The sequence below is a fragment of the Cherax quadricarinatus genome, chromosome 27 (genome assembly GCF_038502225.1).
Source record: "Cherax quadricarinatus isolate ZL_2023a chromosome 27, ASM3850222v1, whole genome shotgun sequence".
Lineage (NCBI taxonomy): Eukaryota > Metazoa > Arthropoda > Malacostraca > Decapoda > Parastacidae > Cherax > Cherax quadricarinatus.
The window spans coordinates 19,765,978-19,785,643 of NC_091318.1; the positions used below are offsets into that span (position 1 = coordinate 19,765,978).

Consider the following 19,666-nt stretch of genomic DNA (forward strand, 5'->3'; position numbering starts at 1 on the left):
AGTCAGTGTCATCGAAGACTGTCTAACTTATTTCCATTGGGGTCCTTAATCTTGTCTCCCAGGATGCAACCCACACCAGTCGACTAACACCCAGGTGAACAGGGGAAAATGCCTGGAACTAGTGCTCATATTGGTGAATTTAAAGCCAGCAAAGGTTGGTTTGAGAGATTTAAGAATCGTAGTGGCATACACAGTGTGATAAGGCCTGTTCTGGAAGAAAATGCCAAACAGGACCTACAGTACTCAGGAGGAAAAGGCACTCCCAGGACACAGTGTCTCATCAGTCATTGCTGCATCTTCAATAAAGGTAAGTGTCATTTATTCTTCATTTAGTAGAGTAGTACATGCACAATATATACTGTGCATGTACTACTCTACTATTGTGCATGTATCCTTCTCTTTGTGTGTAGGAAAATGTATATTTCATGTGGTAAAATTTTTTTTTTATACTTTTGGGTGTCTTGCACGGATTAATTTGATTTCCATTATTTCTTATGGGGAAAATTCATTCGCATACCGAACATTTCGCATAACAATCAGCCCTCTTGCACGGATTAAGGTCGCTATGCGAGGGTCCACTGTATATATATACATATACATGTATAGTATTTCACTTGGCAATTTCTAAGTGTCCACTTTTTGCTGAATTAATAGCTCTCTCTGTGTATGTATGGAAAACATAGGAACCAACCTGTTTTGAGGTTTGTGATAAAAGCTCTCCTTCCCTTGATAAGATTCCATGTGCGAAGGCTCTTGTCTTTGCCAACTGACAAAGCTAGTTTTCCTGTGGGATGAACTGCAAAGCTCGTCACTCCTCCAACATGAGCCTTCAAAGTCTTTTCACACTGCAAAAAATTAACATAATATTTTGCAAGAAACTATGCCTATACAATTTTTTTTGTCTTCAAGTGATGTGCATCAGGACAGAGGTGTGGAGGCAGTAATGGGTAGCATACTATTAGTAACATTATTTGATTAAGAAAAAGCACTAAATCTGTAGGAATCATTCAGAAATTTGCAGTGAAGAGGCAGCCTCAAAGGCTTTAATGAGTCACAAACTGTCAGTCACTTCCTTGACAGCTCAACCCTAGACAATATTATAAGGGAAATAATTTGGAATGTTCCTCATGGTTATTTAGAACATATTATTAGTCAAAAGCTTGACATTATGATAATTATGAAATAAGATAGAACCTATCATAAGCAAGATCCTTAAAATTTAAAGCACGATTCAAAAATACTGTATTAAAACTTTAGTGATGAACATCCAAGACTATTTCACATTCCCATGAACAATAAAGATAATCCATATTCATGGTGCTTGAACCCATTTGTGGAACTGGTACATTAACTCTATGTATCATTGGTAAGGTCACATTCAGATAATGCAGTGCAGTTCTGGCTCATATATGGAGCCAGTACATACCTATTCAGAAATACATGAAACTAGTCTGTATTTGTAGCTATGGAGAGGGTTTGTTCCATTAGAAAATATGAACTGCTGTAAAACAAATATGCAATGAACAAGATAAATCATGGAGTTATTTATCAGTTTTAGTGAGGGAGGGAGGGGTGGCATCATATAATTTTGTCCTGCCTCTCAACTTTCAACTGACTGACAGTGAATAGCTTTGTCATATCTAATTTTGATTGGTTTAGTTTGTTAGGTTTCAAGTTTATCAACTACAAGAGTGTCATTAAAGCTGCACGTCACCTGTACACTTCACTAAAGATATTTTAGTTCTTTATCACGGAGAGGTATGTATCTACACCCCTAAAAGCAAGGTATTTATGGTGCCATGGAATCAAGAAAAATGCTGGGGGATTCATTATCCATGCCAGACCAATGGGAAAGCTTCTAGGAGTGACATCATCTATTATGTCATTCTGTGAGGTCTAAGAGGTGGATACATGGGTCGTTGTCATGTAACTTTCCTGGTCTTGTAATAATTTTTAGACTATGGTTAGTAAGTAGTTAGGAATCCATCATTAACTCATAACTGTCATCATCAGTGGTATCGGTACAAAAACCATGTCTGGTGTATTTGGACATTAGACTCTGCGCCTAAGAGGATGGCATTATCTGATCACCTCCAAGAGTACTGGCAAGAGAGTGGCAATGATGCATTTACCTGGTTCAATATTTAAGTGGACTGGGAGGACATGGACAGATGTTGTGCACTGTGACTACAGTGTACATACATAAATATACCATGGAACATTGTTAATCCAGAATATTTTTTTCCAGAAAGTCATTAAGAGCAGGTCAATTTCACTGGCTCCACCAACTTCTTCTACTTTTCAACAGAATTTCCTATTTATGGCAGTGTATCACAAAATTAGACAATTGCAAGCAAATTATGGTTTAAAATATTGTAAATGTGCAAAAAAAGCAGAGTAGAGAGAAAAAAAAAGGCACATCAACCAAATAATAATGCTGCTAAGTCCCTATGCACTTCATATTGTAAATATATGATAGTCCTGAATCAATGCAGTAATTATAGACTATGTATTTGTGTGTTCAAATATAGGTGAGACACAAGAGAGAAATTTTTTTTTTTTTGTAGGTGTATGCATCAATAGTGACAGCCTAAAAGAATCACTCACAATCATCTCTGATAATAAATTGGCTTGGACAACCCAGACTATGGTACCACTAAAGTAAATGTTTCCTTTTCTTTAAGCAGTTTCACTCTATGCAAATTTGCTTACATTGGGTGACCCTGGTTTTACTAGTAATTTGCTGTATGTGATATACATTAATTTATGCAATAACCCATCTCCTGCCCCACGTGTATTTTAACTGTCTCACTAAATTTTGCTCTAAACTGATTTATGACAAGAAAGCACTACAACAGGTTTAATTACCAGAGTTCATATTTTTTGGCAAAAGTCAATGAAGCAATGTGGAATTTGTAAGTCTTTATGCAATTTCACTTTATGCTCCATGGGAGTATAGGTTTTAACCCTTTCAGGGTCCAGAGGCCAAATTTCAAAGTGCGCACCAGGGTCCAAGAATTTAAAAAAAAAGTTTTTTGTTATTTTTTCCTTATGAAATGGTAGAGAATCTTTTTCTGAAGGTAATAAAACAAAAAGTACGAAATTTGATGGAAAATTGATGAAATTATGCTCTCGCGAATTTTGATGTGTCAGCAATATTTACGAATCGGAGATTTTGCCGATTTTGACTCCCATTTTAGGCCAATTACATTATTCCAGTCGACCAAATTCTTAGCTATTTCACTAGTATTACTTTTATTCTATCGATTGAGCACAAGAAATCGCCAAGTCAACTGTTTCAACTACAAAATAAAGTGATCGGAAATTGGTAATTTGGCCAATTTAACACAAAGTTCAAAATATTTCAGTTTCAAAATAGGGTTCAGAATAAACAATGTAGGTATTCCTGGCACTAAACTAACATTTCCTCTGTTCATCAGTTACATTTTGAGGCTTTACAAATGAATTCCATTTTTATTTTTTATTCACATAATGAATTTTTATTCAAACCAAAAAATAGAAGATTTACTGTTATGCAATATTGTATAAATATCATCACCACATTTGTGAATGTATATTTGACCCACCAGCTGGTGCGTATTAGACGTGTGAGGTCGTTTGTTTATTCTTCAACATCAGCAAAAATTTAACATTTCCGCTACTTTGAGCTCAGTTTCAAGCCATTTCCAGTGCTAAAACCAATCAAAATCATCTCTATTTCTGTAATATGTCTTCTATTCTATCAAATGAGACCAAGAAATCGCAAATACAACTATAAAAAACATACAAAAAAACACTGCAAAGTCGCTGTTTTAATCGAAAATCATGGTCTCAGTTTTTTTCTCTCATTATACACTGTGTGCTGCAGGATTTGTTTTATGTGGTGCACATACCACGTAGATGTATTCTCTCATATATAGGCCCAAATTTACCACTCACAGCTTATCAGAGTGAGCTGAGCTCATGGCGTAGATCTACAGTTTGGGCCCTGAACGTAAAGCCGTAGATCTACAGCACGGACCCTGAAAGGGTTAAAATGCAAATGATGATAAAATATACAATGGTACCTCGAGTTTTGAACAGCTCCCAACTTGAACAATTATGTAAGTGTATTTTTTGGGGTCTGAAACGGAATAATCTAATTTACTAATATTCCTTATGGGAACAAATTCATTCGGTATTGGCTCTTGAACAGCCTTCTGGAACAAATTAAGTTCGTAACTCAAGGTCCTACAGTACAACGAAAAATGCTGATCCTTACCTCCCATTTTCCTCTACTAAAAATACAAATATTTCCATCCTCAGCTGTAGAGAATAAGTACTGTGACCCATGGAATACCAAGTCTGTGATTGTTCCTGAAGAAAAACACTGGAATTAGCAGAGAAACTGTGAATATAAAGCAAAAAATTATTTTGAAATTAAAATTAAAACCTTAGTGATATGACTGATGTTTAGAAATAGTAGCTCTCACAGTACTAATAGGCATTGTACATCATACACAGTTTAACCCTTTCAGGGTTTCGGACATGTACTAGTACGGCTTATGCACTAGGGTTTTCGACGTACTAGTACACCTAAATTCTAGCGCCCTCAAATCTAGTGAGAGAAAGCTGGTAGGCCTACATATGAAAGAATGGGTCTATGTGGTCAGTGTGCGCAGTATAAAAAAAAATCCTGCAGCACACAGTGCGTAATGAGAAAAAAACTATGACCGTGTTTTTGGTTTAAAACGAATTTGCACTGTATTTTCGTATGGTATTTATTGTTGTATTCTAGTTTTCTTGGTCTCATTTTATAGAATGGAAGACACATTACAGAAATTGAGATGATTTTGACTGGTTTTACAATGAAAAGTACCTTGAAATTGAGCTCAAAGTAGCAGAAATGTTCGATTTTTGCCAAAGTTCAAAAGTAAACAAATCATGCTAAGCGTCCAATACACGTCAACTGGTGATTCTGATATTCTTTCGCAAGTGTGCCAATATTATTTATACCAATTCTACACTAATGCAGTACTCTGCATAACAGTAAATCATCTATTTTTTGTGAGAATAAAAATTCAAAGTGGAAAGCAAAAGAATGTAAGAGGGGCGTGGGGACGTGACTAGTGAACAGAGGAAATATTATTTTAGTGCCAGGAATGTCTTTCTTGTTTATTCTGGACCTTATTTGGAAATTGGCATCTTTTGAAATTTGTGTGAAATTGGCAAAATTGCTAAATTATGACCACTGTACGTGTATTGGATAGTTGAAATCGGTAAATGGGTGGTTTCTTGTACTCATTCGATAGAAAAAATGGAGTTCTAGCGAAATAGTTATGATTTTTGTTGACTAGTACACTGGAATTGGCCGAAAATAGGGCTCAAAGTGGGCAAAATCACTGATGCGTAAACATCGATGAGACCGCTAACTTCGCGAGAGCATAATTCCGTAAGTTTTCCATCAAATTTCATACTTTTGGCGTCATTATGATCGGGAAAAGATTCTCTATCTTTTCATAAGAAATTTTTTTTTGTTTTTTTTGAATAAGTCTCGGAGAGGGCCTGGCGACCCTGAAAGGGTTAAGGATTAAATTCAATTCTTATTCTGATAGGGAGCCAATGGAGCTCATGTAAGAAGGCATTAATGAGAACTTCAGGTCGGAGCAAAATACCAGTCTAGCTATGTGATTCAGTACAGAGATAAGTCTATTAAGTAAGTACAGTAATTAGGCAAACCCACAAGCAAAACATTGCAAAAATCAATTTGAGAGGAAACAAAAGTGTGGATAAGGATTCCGGATACAGATAATGAATATGAAAACTACAAGATTTAACGAATGGGTTTTGGGACCTGACGAGCTGTTGGAGTGTGAGCAGGGTAATATTTTGTGAAGGGATTCAGGGAAACTGGTTAGCCACTCTTCAGTCCTGGAAAAGAGGAGTACAATGCTTGTACTTTAACCCTTTCAGGGTCCGTCCCGTAGATCTACGGCTTTACGTTCAGGGTCCAAACCGTAGAGCTCAGCTCACTCTGATAAACTGTGAGTGGTACATTTGGGCCTAGATATGAGAGAATACATCTATGTGGTATGTGTGTACCACATAAAACAGATCCTGCAGCACACTGTGTATAATGAGAGAAAAAAAACTGAAATCATGATTTTTCGATTAAAACAGCGACTTTGCAGTGTTTTTTCGTATGTTTTTTATAGTTGTATTTGCGATTTCTTGGTCTCATTTGATAGAATGGAAGACATATTACAGAAATAGAGATGATTTTGATTGGTTTTAGCACTAGAAATGGCTTGAAACTGAGCTCAAAGTAGCAGAAATGTTAAATTTTTGCCGATGTTCAAGAGTAAACAAACGACCTCACACGTCTAATACACGCCAGCTGGTGGGTCTAATATACATTCACAAATATGGTGATGATATTTATACAATTATTACAGTATTGCTTAACAGTAAATCTTTTATTTTTTGGTATGAATAAAAATTAATTATGTGAATAAAAAATCAAAATGGAATTTATTTGTAAAGCCTCAAAACGTAACTAATGAACAGAGGAAATGTTAGTTTAGTTCCAGGAATACCTACATTGTTTATTCTGGACCCTATTTTGAAATTGGAATATTTTGAACTTTGTGTTAAATTGGCCAAATTAACAATTTCCAATCACTTTAATTTGTAGTTGAAACAGTTGACTTGGCGATTTCTTGTGCTCAATCGATAGAATAGAAGTAATACTAGTGAAATAGCTAAGAATTTGGTTGACTGGAATAATGTAATTGGCCTAAAATGGGAGTCAAAGTCGACAAAATCGCCGATTCGTAAATATCGCTGACACATCAAAATTCGCGAGAGCATAATTTTGTCAATTTTCCATCAAATTTAGTACTCTTTGTTTTATTACCTGCACAAAAAGATTCTCTACCATTCCATAAGAAAAAATAACAAATTTTTTTTTTTTAAATTCTTGGACACTGGGGCACCACTTCAGATTTGGGCCTTGGACCCTGAAGGGGTTAAAGGAGGGGTTTAGGATATTGGTAGTTTGGAGGGACGACAGTTTAAACTGTCGTATCTGAGCACCTCTGCAAAGACAGTGATTATGTATGAGTGATGATGAAAGTGTTGAATGATGATGAAAGTTTTTTCTTTTGTGGGGGTTTTTTTCTTTCTTTTTGGGTCACCCTACTTCAATGTTAAAAAAAAACAAAAAACAAAAAAAATTATTAATGCAGGTAAACACTGAGATCCTTTGCTGATCTTACAGACAGCAAATTGACAGTGCCACAAAAAACCATGACATCTCCACTGCTCCAGCCTTCTCCATGATGCACTGTTTGTAAACCACACCTCACTCTCATATAGAGGTGTTAGTATCACTGTACCCTGGTACATTATGTTCATATAATGCACATTAGTAGCCGCCTATTTTCATCTGTTAAAACATGGTATACATATCAGTTTTCTTGATGCAGTATTAAATTATATTAAACTGTAACCTAAAATAAAAAAAAATTACATTGTGCAGAACAGATATATGTTTATATGCATTTCATACAATACTTTGCCCTCTGCTACAGTGACACACTGTACTGTATTAATATTATCTACATGGTATGCTGATATGTCTGAATTTTTATTTGGGATTATAACTATTCTTATTATTATTATTACTGTATAATATTGATGGGGAGGTGCTAAACCAGTAAGGGTTATATAGTAGGTAACAAGGTAGTCAGGTCCAATCCAAGGAAGAAGTTAGATCCAGTTCTTTAGATTAAGAGCCCTTCCCCAGTATCAAAACATCCCCCTTCTTAAAGGCTTCCCAGAGATTATTACCAGCATTCCCACCTATTTAAACAGCCAATACTATATACTGTATTTTCAGAACTTTATACATAATTTTGTATTTTTTCTTAACAACACTAAAGATTTAAATTTGAAAGTTTTCTACAACAATGTCATATAAACTAGTTGACATGTATTGGACGCGTGGCATGATTTGTTTACTTTTGAACTTTGGCAAAAATCGAACATTTCTGCTACTTTGAGCTCAATTTCAAGGTACTTTTCATTACGAAACCAATCAAAATCATCTCAATTTCTGTAATATGTCTTCCATACTATAAAATGAGACCAGGAAAACTAGAATACAACCATAAATACCATACGAAAATAGTGCAAACTCGCTGTTTTAAACCAAAAACACAATTTTTTTTTTCTCATTATGCAATGTGTACTGCAGGATTTTTTTTATACTGTGCACACTGACCATATAGACCCATTCTTTCATATGTAGGTCTACTAGCTTTCTCTCACTAGATCTGAAGGCGCTAGAAATTACGAGTACTAGTACGTCGATAACCCTGGTGCGTAAGCTGTACTAGTACTTCAGAAACCCTGAAAGGGTTAACACACACTTTAAAGCCCTTACCTTTATGTTCCATGATTGTACCAACTTCAAAACGTGAACTAAGATTAAAAATTCTCAGAATCTCATCTGAACCACCTGAGATGAGGAACTTCCCACTGATAGCAATCTTCCTCACACTCCCTGTGTGTGAGTGGTCAGTAAAAGACTGAGTAAGGGACACTTTCCCATCCTGAAAAAAAATTAACTATAAATAGCTAGGTCTTTCTGAGAACAGAACCAAAAGAAAATAGGCTAACAAATATACTTTACTCAAGTCTTCTGGGCTACTGCTGTAAGGTGGTACAGCACTGGTAAGGGTTCACCTAAATTATGCAACTTAGTTCTTGTCTCCATATTACAGAATATAAGTGAACCACTGTACGGGTGGGTCACTTAAGACTCACTTGTTGCTTGAACTCACAGCAAGCGAGTCTAACTCCAAGCCAGCATGTAAGCCACTAGGCCAGCTGGCTACAGTGGCATACGTAATGGCCTGGAGTTTAAGCTTAAGACTCATTTGCCTCGAATTCGAGCCCAACCTGTACAGTGGTTTGTCTGTAATCATGTCATTAAGATTTCATGAGTCGTGGTGAACCTAAGTGCAGTGGAAAATATACAGAAAAGGATGAGAAAGTTAATTCCATTTAGTATAAAAAATCACTGAATTTATACTCTTTTTAAAGACAAAAGTATTTAATGGGATATGATTAAAGTGTACTGTACAAGTGAATAAATATAATAAAGAAAAGTAATATAAAATAAGTGCTGAACATATCTGAGAAGGACAGAGCCTGGAGTAATGGATTAAAGTTAAATATGTTAAGACTAATAAATTGGACAAGTATATAAATACACCTACCATCCGACTTACGACCGAGTTCGGCTCCAAGAAACCGGTCGTAAGTCAAAATGGTCATAAGTCGAACTTTACTACTGAATATCAACAAAACATTTTTGTAATGACTTTATTTTATTGTTTTATTTTGGTATTTCATGTTTTACTTTACTTTTTATGCTCTTAGTACTGTATTTTATACTGTAAGGTTTAGGATAAACACTGTGTACAACACAAATAGTTGTTTATTTCCCAGAAATTTGGCATAAAAAACACGGTCGTAAGTCGAGCAGGTCGTAAGTCGGATGATAGGTGTAAATGGGTGTGGTTAAGTGTGAGCTGAACCTGCTTATCATTGGCCAATAGATCTACTACAGTGCCTCACTATTCTTATGTTCTCATAAGATCTTTTTCACCTGCATCATGGCACCTCCCATGAAGGGAAGATATATGTAAATGCTCAATAATAACCCACAGAGACAGAAACTAGAGAGATTAACTGATCTGTATATTTCAACCCCCCTTCTGGGATCCTCTTCAGCAGATCTACATTTTAGATGCTTATATACATTGTCTCAATTCAATATTCAAAAAAATATTTTCAAATACATTATACATAAATATAAATCTGTACATATAAAAGCTACAGTACAGCAAACCCTTGATAAAAACAGATTTTTAAAATTCTGGGAATAATCCATTGGTTAAATTGTACTTTTAGCTTCCTTATTTCAATGTTAAAGTGCATATATCTGTAAGTTGTGAGTACAATACTACATTAGCTGTACAGTAAAGTATTTTAGTGCAGTTTTTTTTAAAGTATGGAGAGTTAGAGGTATCAAGAAAATGGAGGGAATATTTCGAGGAATTGTTAAATACTGTATTGATGAGGATAGGGAAGCTGTGATTTTATGTATAGGGCAAAAAGGAATAACACCTTGTAGGAGTGAGGAAGAGCAAGTTGTAAGTGTGGGGGAAGTTTGTGAGGCAGTGGGTAGAATGAAAGGGGGTAAAGCAGCGGGGGTTCATGGGATAAAGATAGAAATATTAAAAGCAGGTGAGGATATAGTTTTGGAGTGGTTGGTGCTTTTATTTAATAAAAGTATGGAAGAGGGTAAGGTACCTAGGGATTGGCAGAAAACATGCATAATTCCTTTGCATAAAGGCAAAGGGGGCAAAAGAGAATGCAAAAATTATAGGGGAATAAGTCACGTAGATCTACGTTTGGAGTAAGAGTAAGACGGAGAGTAGGATAGCAGACGAACAAGGAGGCTTTAGGAAGGGTAGAGGGTGTGTAGACCAAGTGTTTACAGTGAAACATATAGGTGAGCAGTATTTAGATAAGGGTTAAGAGGTTTTTGTGGCATTTATGGATTTGGAAAAGGCATATAGCAGGGTGGATACGAGGCAATGTGGCAGATGTTGCAAATGTATGGAATAGGAGGTAGGTTATTGAAAGCAGTGAAGTTTTTATGAGGATAGCGAGGCTCAGGTTAGAGTATGTAGGAGAGAGGGAGATTATTTCCCAGTAAAAGTAAGGGGAAGATATAGTGTTAGAGTGGTTGGTATTTTTGTTTAATAAATGTATGAAAGAGGGGAAGGTACCTAGGGATTGGCAGAGAGCATGTATAGTCCCTTTATATAAAGGGAAGGGGGACAAAAGAGATTGTAAAAATTATAGAGGAATAAGTTTACTGAGTATACCAGGAAAAGTATATGGTAGGGTTATTATTGAAAGAATTAGAGGTAAGACAGAATGTAGGATTGCTGATGAGCAAGGAGGCTTTTGAGTGGGTAAGGGATGTGTAGATCAAGTGTTTACATTGAAGCATATATGTGAACAGCATTTAGATAAAGGTAGGCAAGTTTTTATTGCATTTATGGATTTAGAAACGGCATATGATAGAGTGGATAGGGGAGCAATGTGGCAGATGTTGCAAGTATATGGAATAGGTCATAAGTTACTAAATGCTGTAAAGAGTTTTTATGAGGATAGTGAGGCTCAGGTTAGGGTGTGTAGAAGAGAGGGAGACTACTTCCCGGTAAAAGTAGGTCTTAGACAAGGATGTGTAATATCACCATGGTTGTTTAATATGTATTTATAGATGGGGTTGTAAAAGAGGTAAATGCTAGTGTTCGGGAGAGGGGTGGGATTAAATTATGGAGAATCAAATACAAAATGGGAATTGACACAGTTACTTTTTGCTGATGATACTGTGCTTATGGGAGATTCTAAAGAAAAATTGCTAAGGTTAGTGGATAGCTTTGGGAGTGTGTGTAAACGTAGAAAGTTGAAAGTGAACATAGAAAAGACTAAGGTGATGAGGGTATCAAATGATTTAGATAAAGAAAAATTGGATATCAAATTGGGAAGGAGTAGTATTGAAGAGGTGAATGTTTTCAGATATTTGGGAGTTGACATGTCAGAAGATGGATTTTTGAAGGATGAGGTTAATCATAAAATTGATGAAGAAAAAAAAGGCAAGTGGTGTGCTGAGGTATATGTGGAGACAAAAAACATTATCTATAGAGGCAAAGAAGGGAATGTATGAAAGTATAGTAGTACCAACACTCTTATATGGATGTGAAGCTTGGGTTGTAAATGCTGCAATGAGGAGGCATTTGGAGGCAGTGGAGATGTCCTGTCTAAGGGCAATGTGTGGTGTAAATATTATGCAGAAAATTCAGTGTGGAAATTAGGAGAAGGTGTGGAGTTAATAAAAGTATTAGTCAGAGGGCTGAAGAGGGGTTGTTGAGGTGGTTTGGTCATTTAGAGAGAATGGATCAAAGTAGAATGACTTGGAGAGCATATAAATCTGTAGGGAGGGAAGGCGGGGTAGGGATCGTCCTCGAAAAGGTTGGAGGGAGGGGGTAAAGGAGGTTTTGTGGGCGAGGGGCTTAGACTTCCAGCAAGCGTGTGTGAGCGTGTTAGATGGAAGTGAATGGAGATGAATGGTATTTGGGACCTGACGAGCTGTTGGAGTGTGAGCAGGGTAATATTTAGTGAAGGGATTCAGGAAAACCAGTTATTTTTATATAACCAGACTCGAGTCCTGGAAATGGGAAGTACACTTTAAAGGAGGGGTTTGGGATATTGGCAGTTTGGAGGGATATGTTGCGTATCTTTATACGTGTATGCTTCTAAACTGTTGTATTCTGAGCACCTCTGCAAAAACAGTGATTATGTGAGTGAGGTGAAAGTGTTGAATGATGATGAAAGTATTTTCTTTTTGGGGATTTTCTTTCTTTTTGAGTCACCTTGCTTCGGTGGGAGACGGCTGACTTGTTAAAAAAAAAAAAAGAGAGTAGGCCTCAGACAAGGATGTGTGAAGTCACCATTGTTGTTCAATACAGTGGACCCCCGGATATTGTAGTCGTCGGATTTCGTAATATTTGGTAATCATAACGTTTTTTCGTCAAAATGTTGGCTCGGTGATCATCATTTACCTCGGTAATAGCTGTTCGTCCCAAACGCATACGAGTGGCCCCAAGCGGCCCGACACACTATCCCACAGCATTCACAGTCAGTCTGCTATTGTTTATCAGTGAGTGACTGTCACCCCACACGTTCATATGATACATTTCGTAATATTCCATTCTTTTTTGTACTTGCAACTGCTAAGTAACCCACCATGGGCCCAAAGAAAGTCTCTAGTGCCAGCCCTTTGGTAAAAGTAAGAAACACTATAGAATTCAAGAATGACATCATTGCAAAATATGGAAGTGGAGTACATGTGGCAAAGCTTGCCAGGTTGTATAAGAAACCTCATACAACCATCGCTTCCATTGTGGCCAAGAAAAAGAAAATCAAGGAAGCTGTTGTTGCGAAAGGTGCAAATATGCTTACAAAACAGAGATCACAAATACTCGAAGATGTGGAGACTTTGTTGGTGGTGTGGATCAATGAAAAACAGTTAGCAGAAGATAGTGTTATGCAGTCGATAATTTGTGAAAAGGCAAGGCAGTTGCATGATGATCTCGTAAAGAAAATACCTGGAACTAGTGCTGATGTTATTGAATTTAAGGCCAGCAAAGGCTGGTTTGAGAGCTTTAAGAAGCGTAGTGGCATACACAGTGTGGTAAGGCATGGCGAGGCTGCAAGCTCTGACAAATATGCGGCTGAAAAATATGTTTAGGAATTCAAGGGGTACACAGAGGCTGAACAATTCAAACCCCAACAAGTGTTCAATTGTGACGAAACAGGCCTCTTTTGAAAGAAAATGCCAAAGAGGACCTACATCACGCAGGAGTGCTGTATAGCCCTTGTGGCTTAGCGCTTCTTTTTGATTATAATAATAATAATAATCATGCAGGAGGAAAAGGTACTCCCAGGACACAAGCCTATGAAAGACAGGCTAACTCTCTTGTGTAGTAATGCTAGTGGGGATTTCAAAGTGAAACCTTTACCAGTGTATCACTCTAAAAATCCCAGTGTGTTCAAGAAAAACAGTGTCATCAAGAGTAAACTGTGTGTGATGTGGAAGGCTAACAGTAAGGCATGGGTTATGAGGGAAATTTTCCTTGATTGGTTCAATGAAATGTTTGTCCTGAGTGTGAAGAAATATCTCCTGGAAAATAAATTGGAACTCAAGTGCCTCCTGGTACTAGACAATGCTCCAGCTCATCCTCCAGACTCAGATAACTAAATTGTGGAGGAGTTTCGTTTCATCACAGTGAAGTTCTTGCCCCCTAATACCACTCCTCTCCTCCAGCCTATGGACCAGCAGATCATTTCAAACTTCAAAAAACTCTACACCAAAGCAATGTTTCAAAGGTGCTTTGAGAACCTCAGACACTGAATTGGCCCTAAAAGGGCTCTGGAAATATCACTTCAGTATCCTCCATTGTATAAACGTTATAGGTAAGGCTTGGGAGGGAGTGACTTCCAGGACTTTAAACTCTGCTCGGAGAAAATTGTGGCCAGAATGTGTCCAACAGAGGGATTTTGAAGGGTTTGGGGCTGACCCTGACAAGCCTATGGCAGTTGCGGAAAGTACTGTGGCATTGGGGAATTCCATGGGGTTGGAGGCAAGTGGCGAGGATGTGGAAGAGTTTGTGGAGGACCACAGGGAAGAGCTAACCACTGAAAAGCTGCAAGGCCTTTATCTGCAACAGCAACAGACCACAGCTCAGGAAATTGCTTCAGAGAAGGAGGAAGAGAGATGGAAGAAGGTGCCTTCTTCAAAGATTAAGGACATCTGTGCAAAGTAGAGTGAGGTGCAAACATTTATGGATGAACATCACCCTGACAAAGCTGTTGCAGGCCGTGTTGGCAACATGTACAATGACAATGTCGTGTCCCATTTTAGGGAAAATTTAAAGAAACGCCAGAAACAGAGCTGTCTGGAACAATTTTCTGAACGACAGGGGTCTAGTGACTCAAGTTGGTCTTAGTGGCATTAAAAAACAAAGAAGGGAAGTAACCCCAGAAAAGGACTTGGTACGTGAAGTCTTTATGGAAGGGGATTCCCCTACCAAACAATAGTAACTCCTCCATCCTCTCCTCTCCTCCCGTCTTCCATACATCAACAAGTCTTCAATAAAGCTAAGTGTCATGTTATTATTATTTATTCTTCATGTCTCATTGTTCTTTGTGTAGGTAAATGTATAATTCATGTAAAAATTTTTTTTTTTAATACTTTTGGGTGTCTGGAATGGATTAATTGGATTTACATTATTTCTCATGGGGAAAATGAATTCGGATATCGCCAAATTAGGTTTTAGTCACACTCTCTTGAACGGATTAATTATGATAACCAGAGGTCCACTGTATATTTATAGATGGGGTTGTAAGAGAAGTGAATGCTCGGGTGTTGGCAGGAGGTGTTGGGGTTAAAAGATAAAGAACTTAACACAAAGTGGGAGTTGTCACAGCAGCTCTTTGCTGATGACACTGTGCTTCTGGGAGATTCTGAAGAGAAGTTGCAGAGGTTGGTAAGGTATGTAAAAGAAGAAAATTGAAAGTACATATACGTATAGGAAAGAGTAAGGTGATGAGGATAACAAAAAAATTTGGTAAAGAAAGATTGGATATCAGGTTGGAGGGAGAGAGTATGGAGGAGGTGAATGTATTCAGATATTTAGGAGTGGACATGTCAACAGATAGGTTTATGAAAGATGAGGTGAATCATAGAATTGATGACAGGAAAAAGGTGAGTGGTGCACTGAGGAGTCATAGGAAACAAAGAAGTTTGTCCATGGAAGCAAAGAGGGGAATGAAAGTATAGTTATACCAATGCTCTTATATGGGTATGAAGCATGGGTGGTAAATGTTGCAAGAAGGAGAAGGCTGGAGGCAGTGGAGACGTTGTGTCTGAGGGCAATGTGTGGTGTGAATGTAATGCAGAGAATTCATTGTTTGGAAATTAGGAGTTGCTGGATTACTAAAACTATTATCCACAGGACTGAGGAGGGGTTGTTGAGGTAGTTTAGATACGTAGAGAGGATGGAACAAAATAGAATGACTTCGAGAGTGTATAAACCTGTAGTGGAGGGAAGGCGATGTAGAGGTTGTCCTAAGAAAGGTTGGAGGGAAGGGGTCAAGGAGGTTGTGTGTGTGAGGGGCTTGGACTTCTAGCAAGCATGCGTGAGTGTGTTAGATAGGAGCAAATGGAGACAAATGGTTTTTAGGATTTGATGTTTTATTGGAGTGTGAGCAAGGTAATATTTACGAAGGGATTCAGGGAAACCAGCAGGCCAGACTTGAGTCCTAGAGATGGGAAGTACAGTGCCTGTACTCTCAAGGAGGGGTGTTAATGTTGCAGTTTTATAATTGAAGTGCAAGCACATCTCTGGCAAGACAGTGATGGAGTGGATGATGGTGAAAGTTTTTCTTTTTCGGGCTACCCTACCTTGGTGAGAAATGGCTGATGTGATAATAATAAAAAATACTATTCCAATTTAATAAACACTTGGGCAATCCTCCATTAGTCCAATTTAATATTAAAAACAGATTTCTGGGAATGTTTCCTTACACCTGCTGCCCATGTTCACATAGCATTAGTGGGTACTGCACCTGGGTTTTAGCTGTCTAGTGAGAGTTGCCTCCTGGGGAAGAGGATTAATGGACAGCAATAGAAATATAAGCCAGACAGTCTGATGACAGAGTTGCATTGGGTTATCCTGAGTTACTATCCTTCTGGGTTAATAATAGTCTGAATTAAATCTTCATTTTCAAGCTTATGTCTAGCATATGGAATTGACAAGTGGTGGCATTAATAGTTAAAAACCTAATTATATGATTATACAATATAATACGTATTTAATTGCAAGTTACTGAATCTAATAAGCTATTCAGTAATTCTAGTAATTCTGTGCCCTTAACATATATGTGCCCTTAAGGGTATCATAAAAAAATGCATATTTATGTATGTAAAGCCTAGCTAAAAGCTTAATCAAGGGAATCCTTGAGGCATTCTTACTTGCCACTGTTATGTTACCTTGGTCAAATCACCATCATTTACTGCCTTTATATACCTATACTGATTATATGTAAATAAAAATGTAACCACTGAATATTAATCCAATTTTACGACATTCCTAAGTTTTAGCTACAAAAATATTTACCTATATGTAATAACTTATGTATAGTATGCAGAGTGAGCAAGTGAATTAGCAAGCAAAGTAAGCAAGGAAGCAAGCAAGCAGGTATAAGTAAAAAAGTAAATAAAAGCAAAAGTAAAAACAAAAAGTAAGTAAAAGGATGCAAAAGTAAAGTAAGGGTGGTGAGTGAGTAAAGGAAGCAAGTAAAAGTGTTTATTTAGGCACAATTACAAAATTTTTGGAAGAATTGCAATTATCTTACGTAATAAAAATCAGTAAAAATCAGCTATGATTATTAACAAATCAAAATAAACTGTGTAAATCAAATGCATGAAAATGAACTACAATAAAAAGAAATACAGTAAAAATGAAAAACTGAGTAAATCAAATACATGAAAATGAATTACATGAGCATTAAAATGAAAAGTCTATTTAGGTACAATCTTAGGATGATTATAATTGTCTTACACAGTAACATGTGTGAACTTCTTAGGATAACTCCCCCCAAAAAGCCAAAGTAACATATTTCTATTAGGGTCCTTGTAATGTCTCAAGTTTAGCAGCGTAACTAATGGATACAGTAAAAATACACCATGACTGTTGAGAAAATAAAACACTTAATACAATGCAAATAAGCTGAGTAAATAAAATACATGAAAAAAGAACTGCATAAGAATTGAAAAGAAAAAGCCAGTTGATTATTTATTATAATCATGGGGGAGTACTAAATCCATAGGGTTATACAGCACATGTGGGGGGGGGATGGAAGGTATTCAGGCTCAATTCAGGGAACCGGAGAACGGATACCCTAAATCAAGAGCCCCTCACCAGCATCAAGGAACCTCCCTTGAGGAGAAAAGTCAGTTGATGTTACTTGAATATTAACTGTACAAGAAATTACATTCCTCCTTTTCTGTGGCTTTACTCATTAGGTACTTTTTATTTGTTTTCCTAAACTGGCATATGCTGACAGCAGCAACAGCCTTGTTGACCAGACAAGCATCAGAGGAGCCTGGCTCAAGACCAGACTCTGGGAGGAAAAACTCTCGAATATTAGTATATTACAAGGACCCCAATAAAACAAAACTATTTATTTGTTTAGTATACAATGTGTACTTCACACGTAATATTGTTAAGCACAACGAAAGCCACTAGCACGTATGTGCATTTCAGGCAGACAATAGATAAAAGTCCTTTTGTCTGACTTCTTTGAGATATTCTAGGTAATTTACACATTATTAGATATAATAATTGTACTTATTTGTACCTGTTCCTAGACAAACTTATTTAAGGTATATCAAGGACCACAATGGAAATACATCAGTTTGTCTGATTTTCTTGGGTTATCCTAAGGAATTTACAAATATGCTATGTATAAAAATTTATGTAACTGTATTTATGTGTACTTGTACCTAAATAAACTTACTATCAACTGACACGATCAGGCAACAAGTTTCACTCTTTTATCGCTGTGTAAAAGGTGTTTGAAGCCTGACCACCTACTGCAGGTACTATAAAATTGTTCATTTCCTCTGGTACCATGCTGGGCCTTGGCTCCTAATCTTGAAAAAATCTGCAGCAAGTTATTGCGAACTTAGATATTGTAAACAGAATTCAAGATTCAACTGCCTTAAATGTTTAACTATACATTAAATCACTCCTTCCTCCCGGTATAGCACCTGATGTACCTTCTGGACGGTTAATTGATACCCAATGATGAATTCCTCATATGTACCGACAATAATTTCAACATTCCTGGCGGCCATGTGGCCAGCAGCCTCACACTCAGCCATTGTTTGTTTACACTGGACGGCATCCCCCTTTATGGGTCTGCCGGCGGACCCTTGGAATATTAGTTAAAACTTAAAAATGTTTATAAAACGGCTATATTAATTTTTCATAACTTCAGAAATGATGAAAAATAAAAAAAGCTAAAGTGATAAGGCGTTATATTATTTTTTTACTTAATTTTCTTTCCAAAAGAGGATTCTATGCTTATTTCTGTCTTTTACATTGCAGTTTTCTGTAATAAATACTTATGTTCTTTTTTTTTCATGTTTTATTTTCAGTAGTGGGTTTATAGACAATATTCTACAAACTTTATATAACAGATTTCATAAAACAGCTCTTTCAAGCATGTGGGATCTAATACCCTAAAGTACTTCCTATACAGTATGTAAAATGATAATAGTAATAATACATTTGTTGTTACCAAATCTATTAATAACATAAGTGGCTGCTGTAAATAGATAATAACTATTATAACTTATTCAACAGCACCATTATTAGCCCTTTAAATAATTTTATTTGATTTTACTTTAGGGGGAAGCGCTAAACCCATGAGATCATATATATAGCTCCTGGGAAATAAGAACTATTCAGGTTAATATAAGATTTTGTTGCGAATTCTAATTTTGGAGAGAGTTAGCCACCCAGGATAACCTGGTTGGCTAACTCTCTCCCGAGAGACTGTCGATGACCATTCTTATTGTTGCCCGTAGCCTGGTAGGCAAAGCTCTCTCTTCACACGCTGAATGTCCGGGTTCGATTCCTGGAAAGGGTAGAAACATTGGGTGTGTTTCCTTACACCTGTTGACCATGTTCCCCCATCAGTAAAATGGGTCCCTGTGTGTTAGTCGACTGGTGTAGGTCGCATCCTGGGACAAAACTGACCTAATTTGCCCGAAATGTTCAACATAACCAACGGCTTTCTATATAGTAGTATGTCATCGATGTCAGCTAGGACTGTATACCTTGTACATGTACTTGTAGAAACAGATATATTATTGTGGTCCTTTAATCTTGTCCCCAAGGATGCGACCCACACTAGTCAACTAACACCCAGGTACCTACCTGCTGGTAAGTGAACAAGGACAGCAGCTATA

General features: G+C 37.0%; 1 protein-coding gene across 1 annotated transcript in view; it reads right to left on the reverse strand.

The window, feature by feature from the left end:
* LOC128691184 (p21-activated protein kinase-interacting protein 1-like) overlaps positions 1–18,623 on the reverse strand; it is a 51,172-nt gene extending 32,549 nt beyond the window's left edge. Inside the window, exons 1-4 of the mRNA XM_070089082.1 lie at positions 18,470–18,623; positions 8,426–8,594; positions 4,262–4,356; positions 692–845 (exon numbers count right to left, since the gene is read on the reverse strand). Coding sequence (XP_069945183.1) covers positions 692–845; positions 4,262–4,356; positions 8,426–8,594; positions 18,470–18,574 — 523 coding nt within the window. The 5' untranslated portion in view covers positions 18,575–18,623. The remainder of the gene's footprint in view (positions 1–691; positions 846–4,261; positions 4,357–8,425; positions 8,595–18,469) is intronic.
* Positions 18,624–19,666: the final 1,043 nt, after the last annotated feature.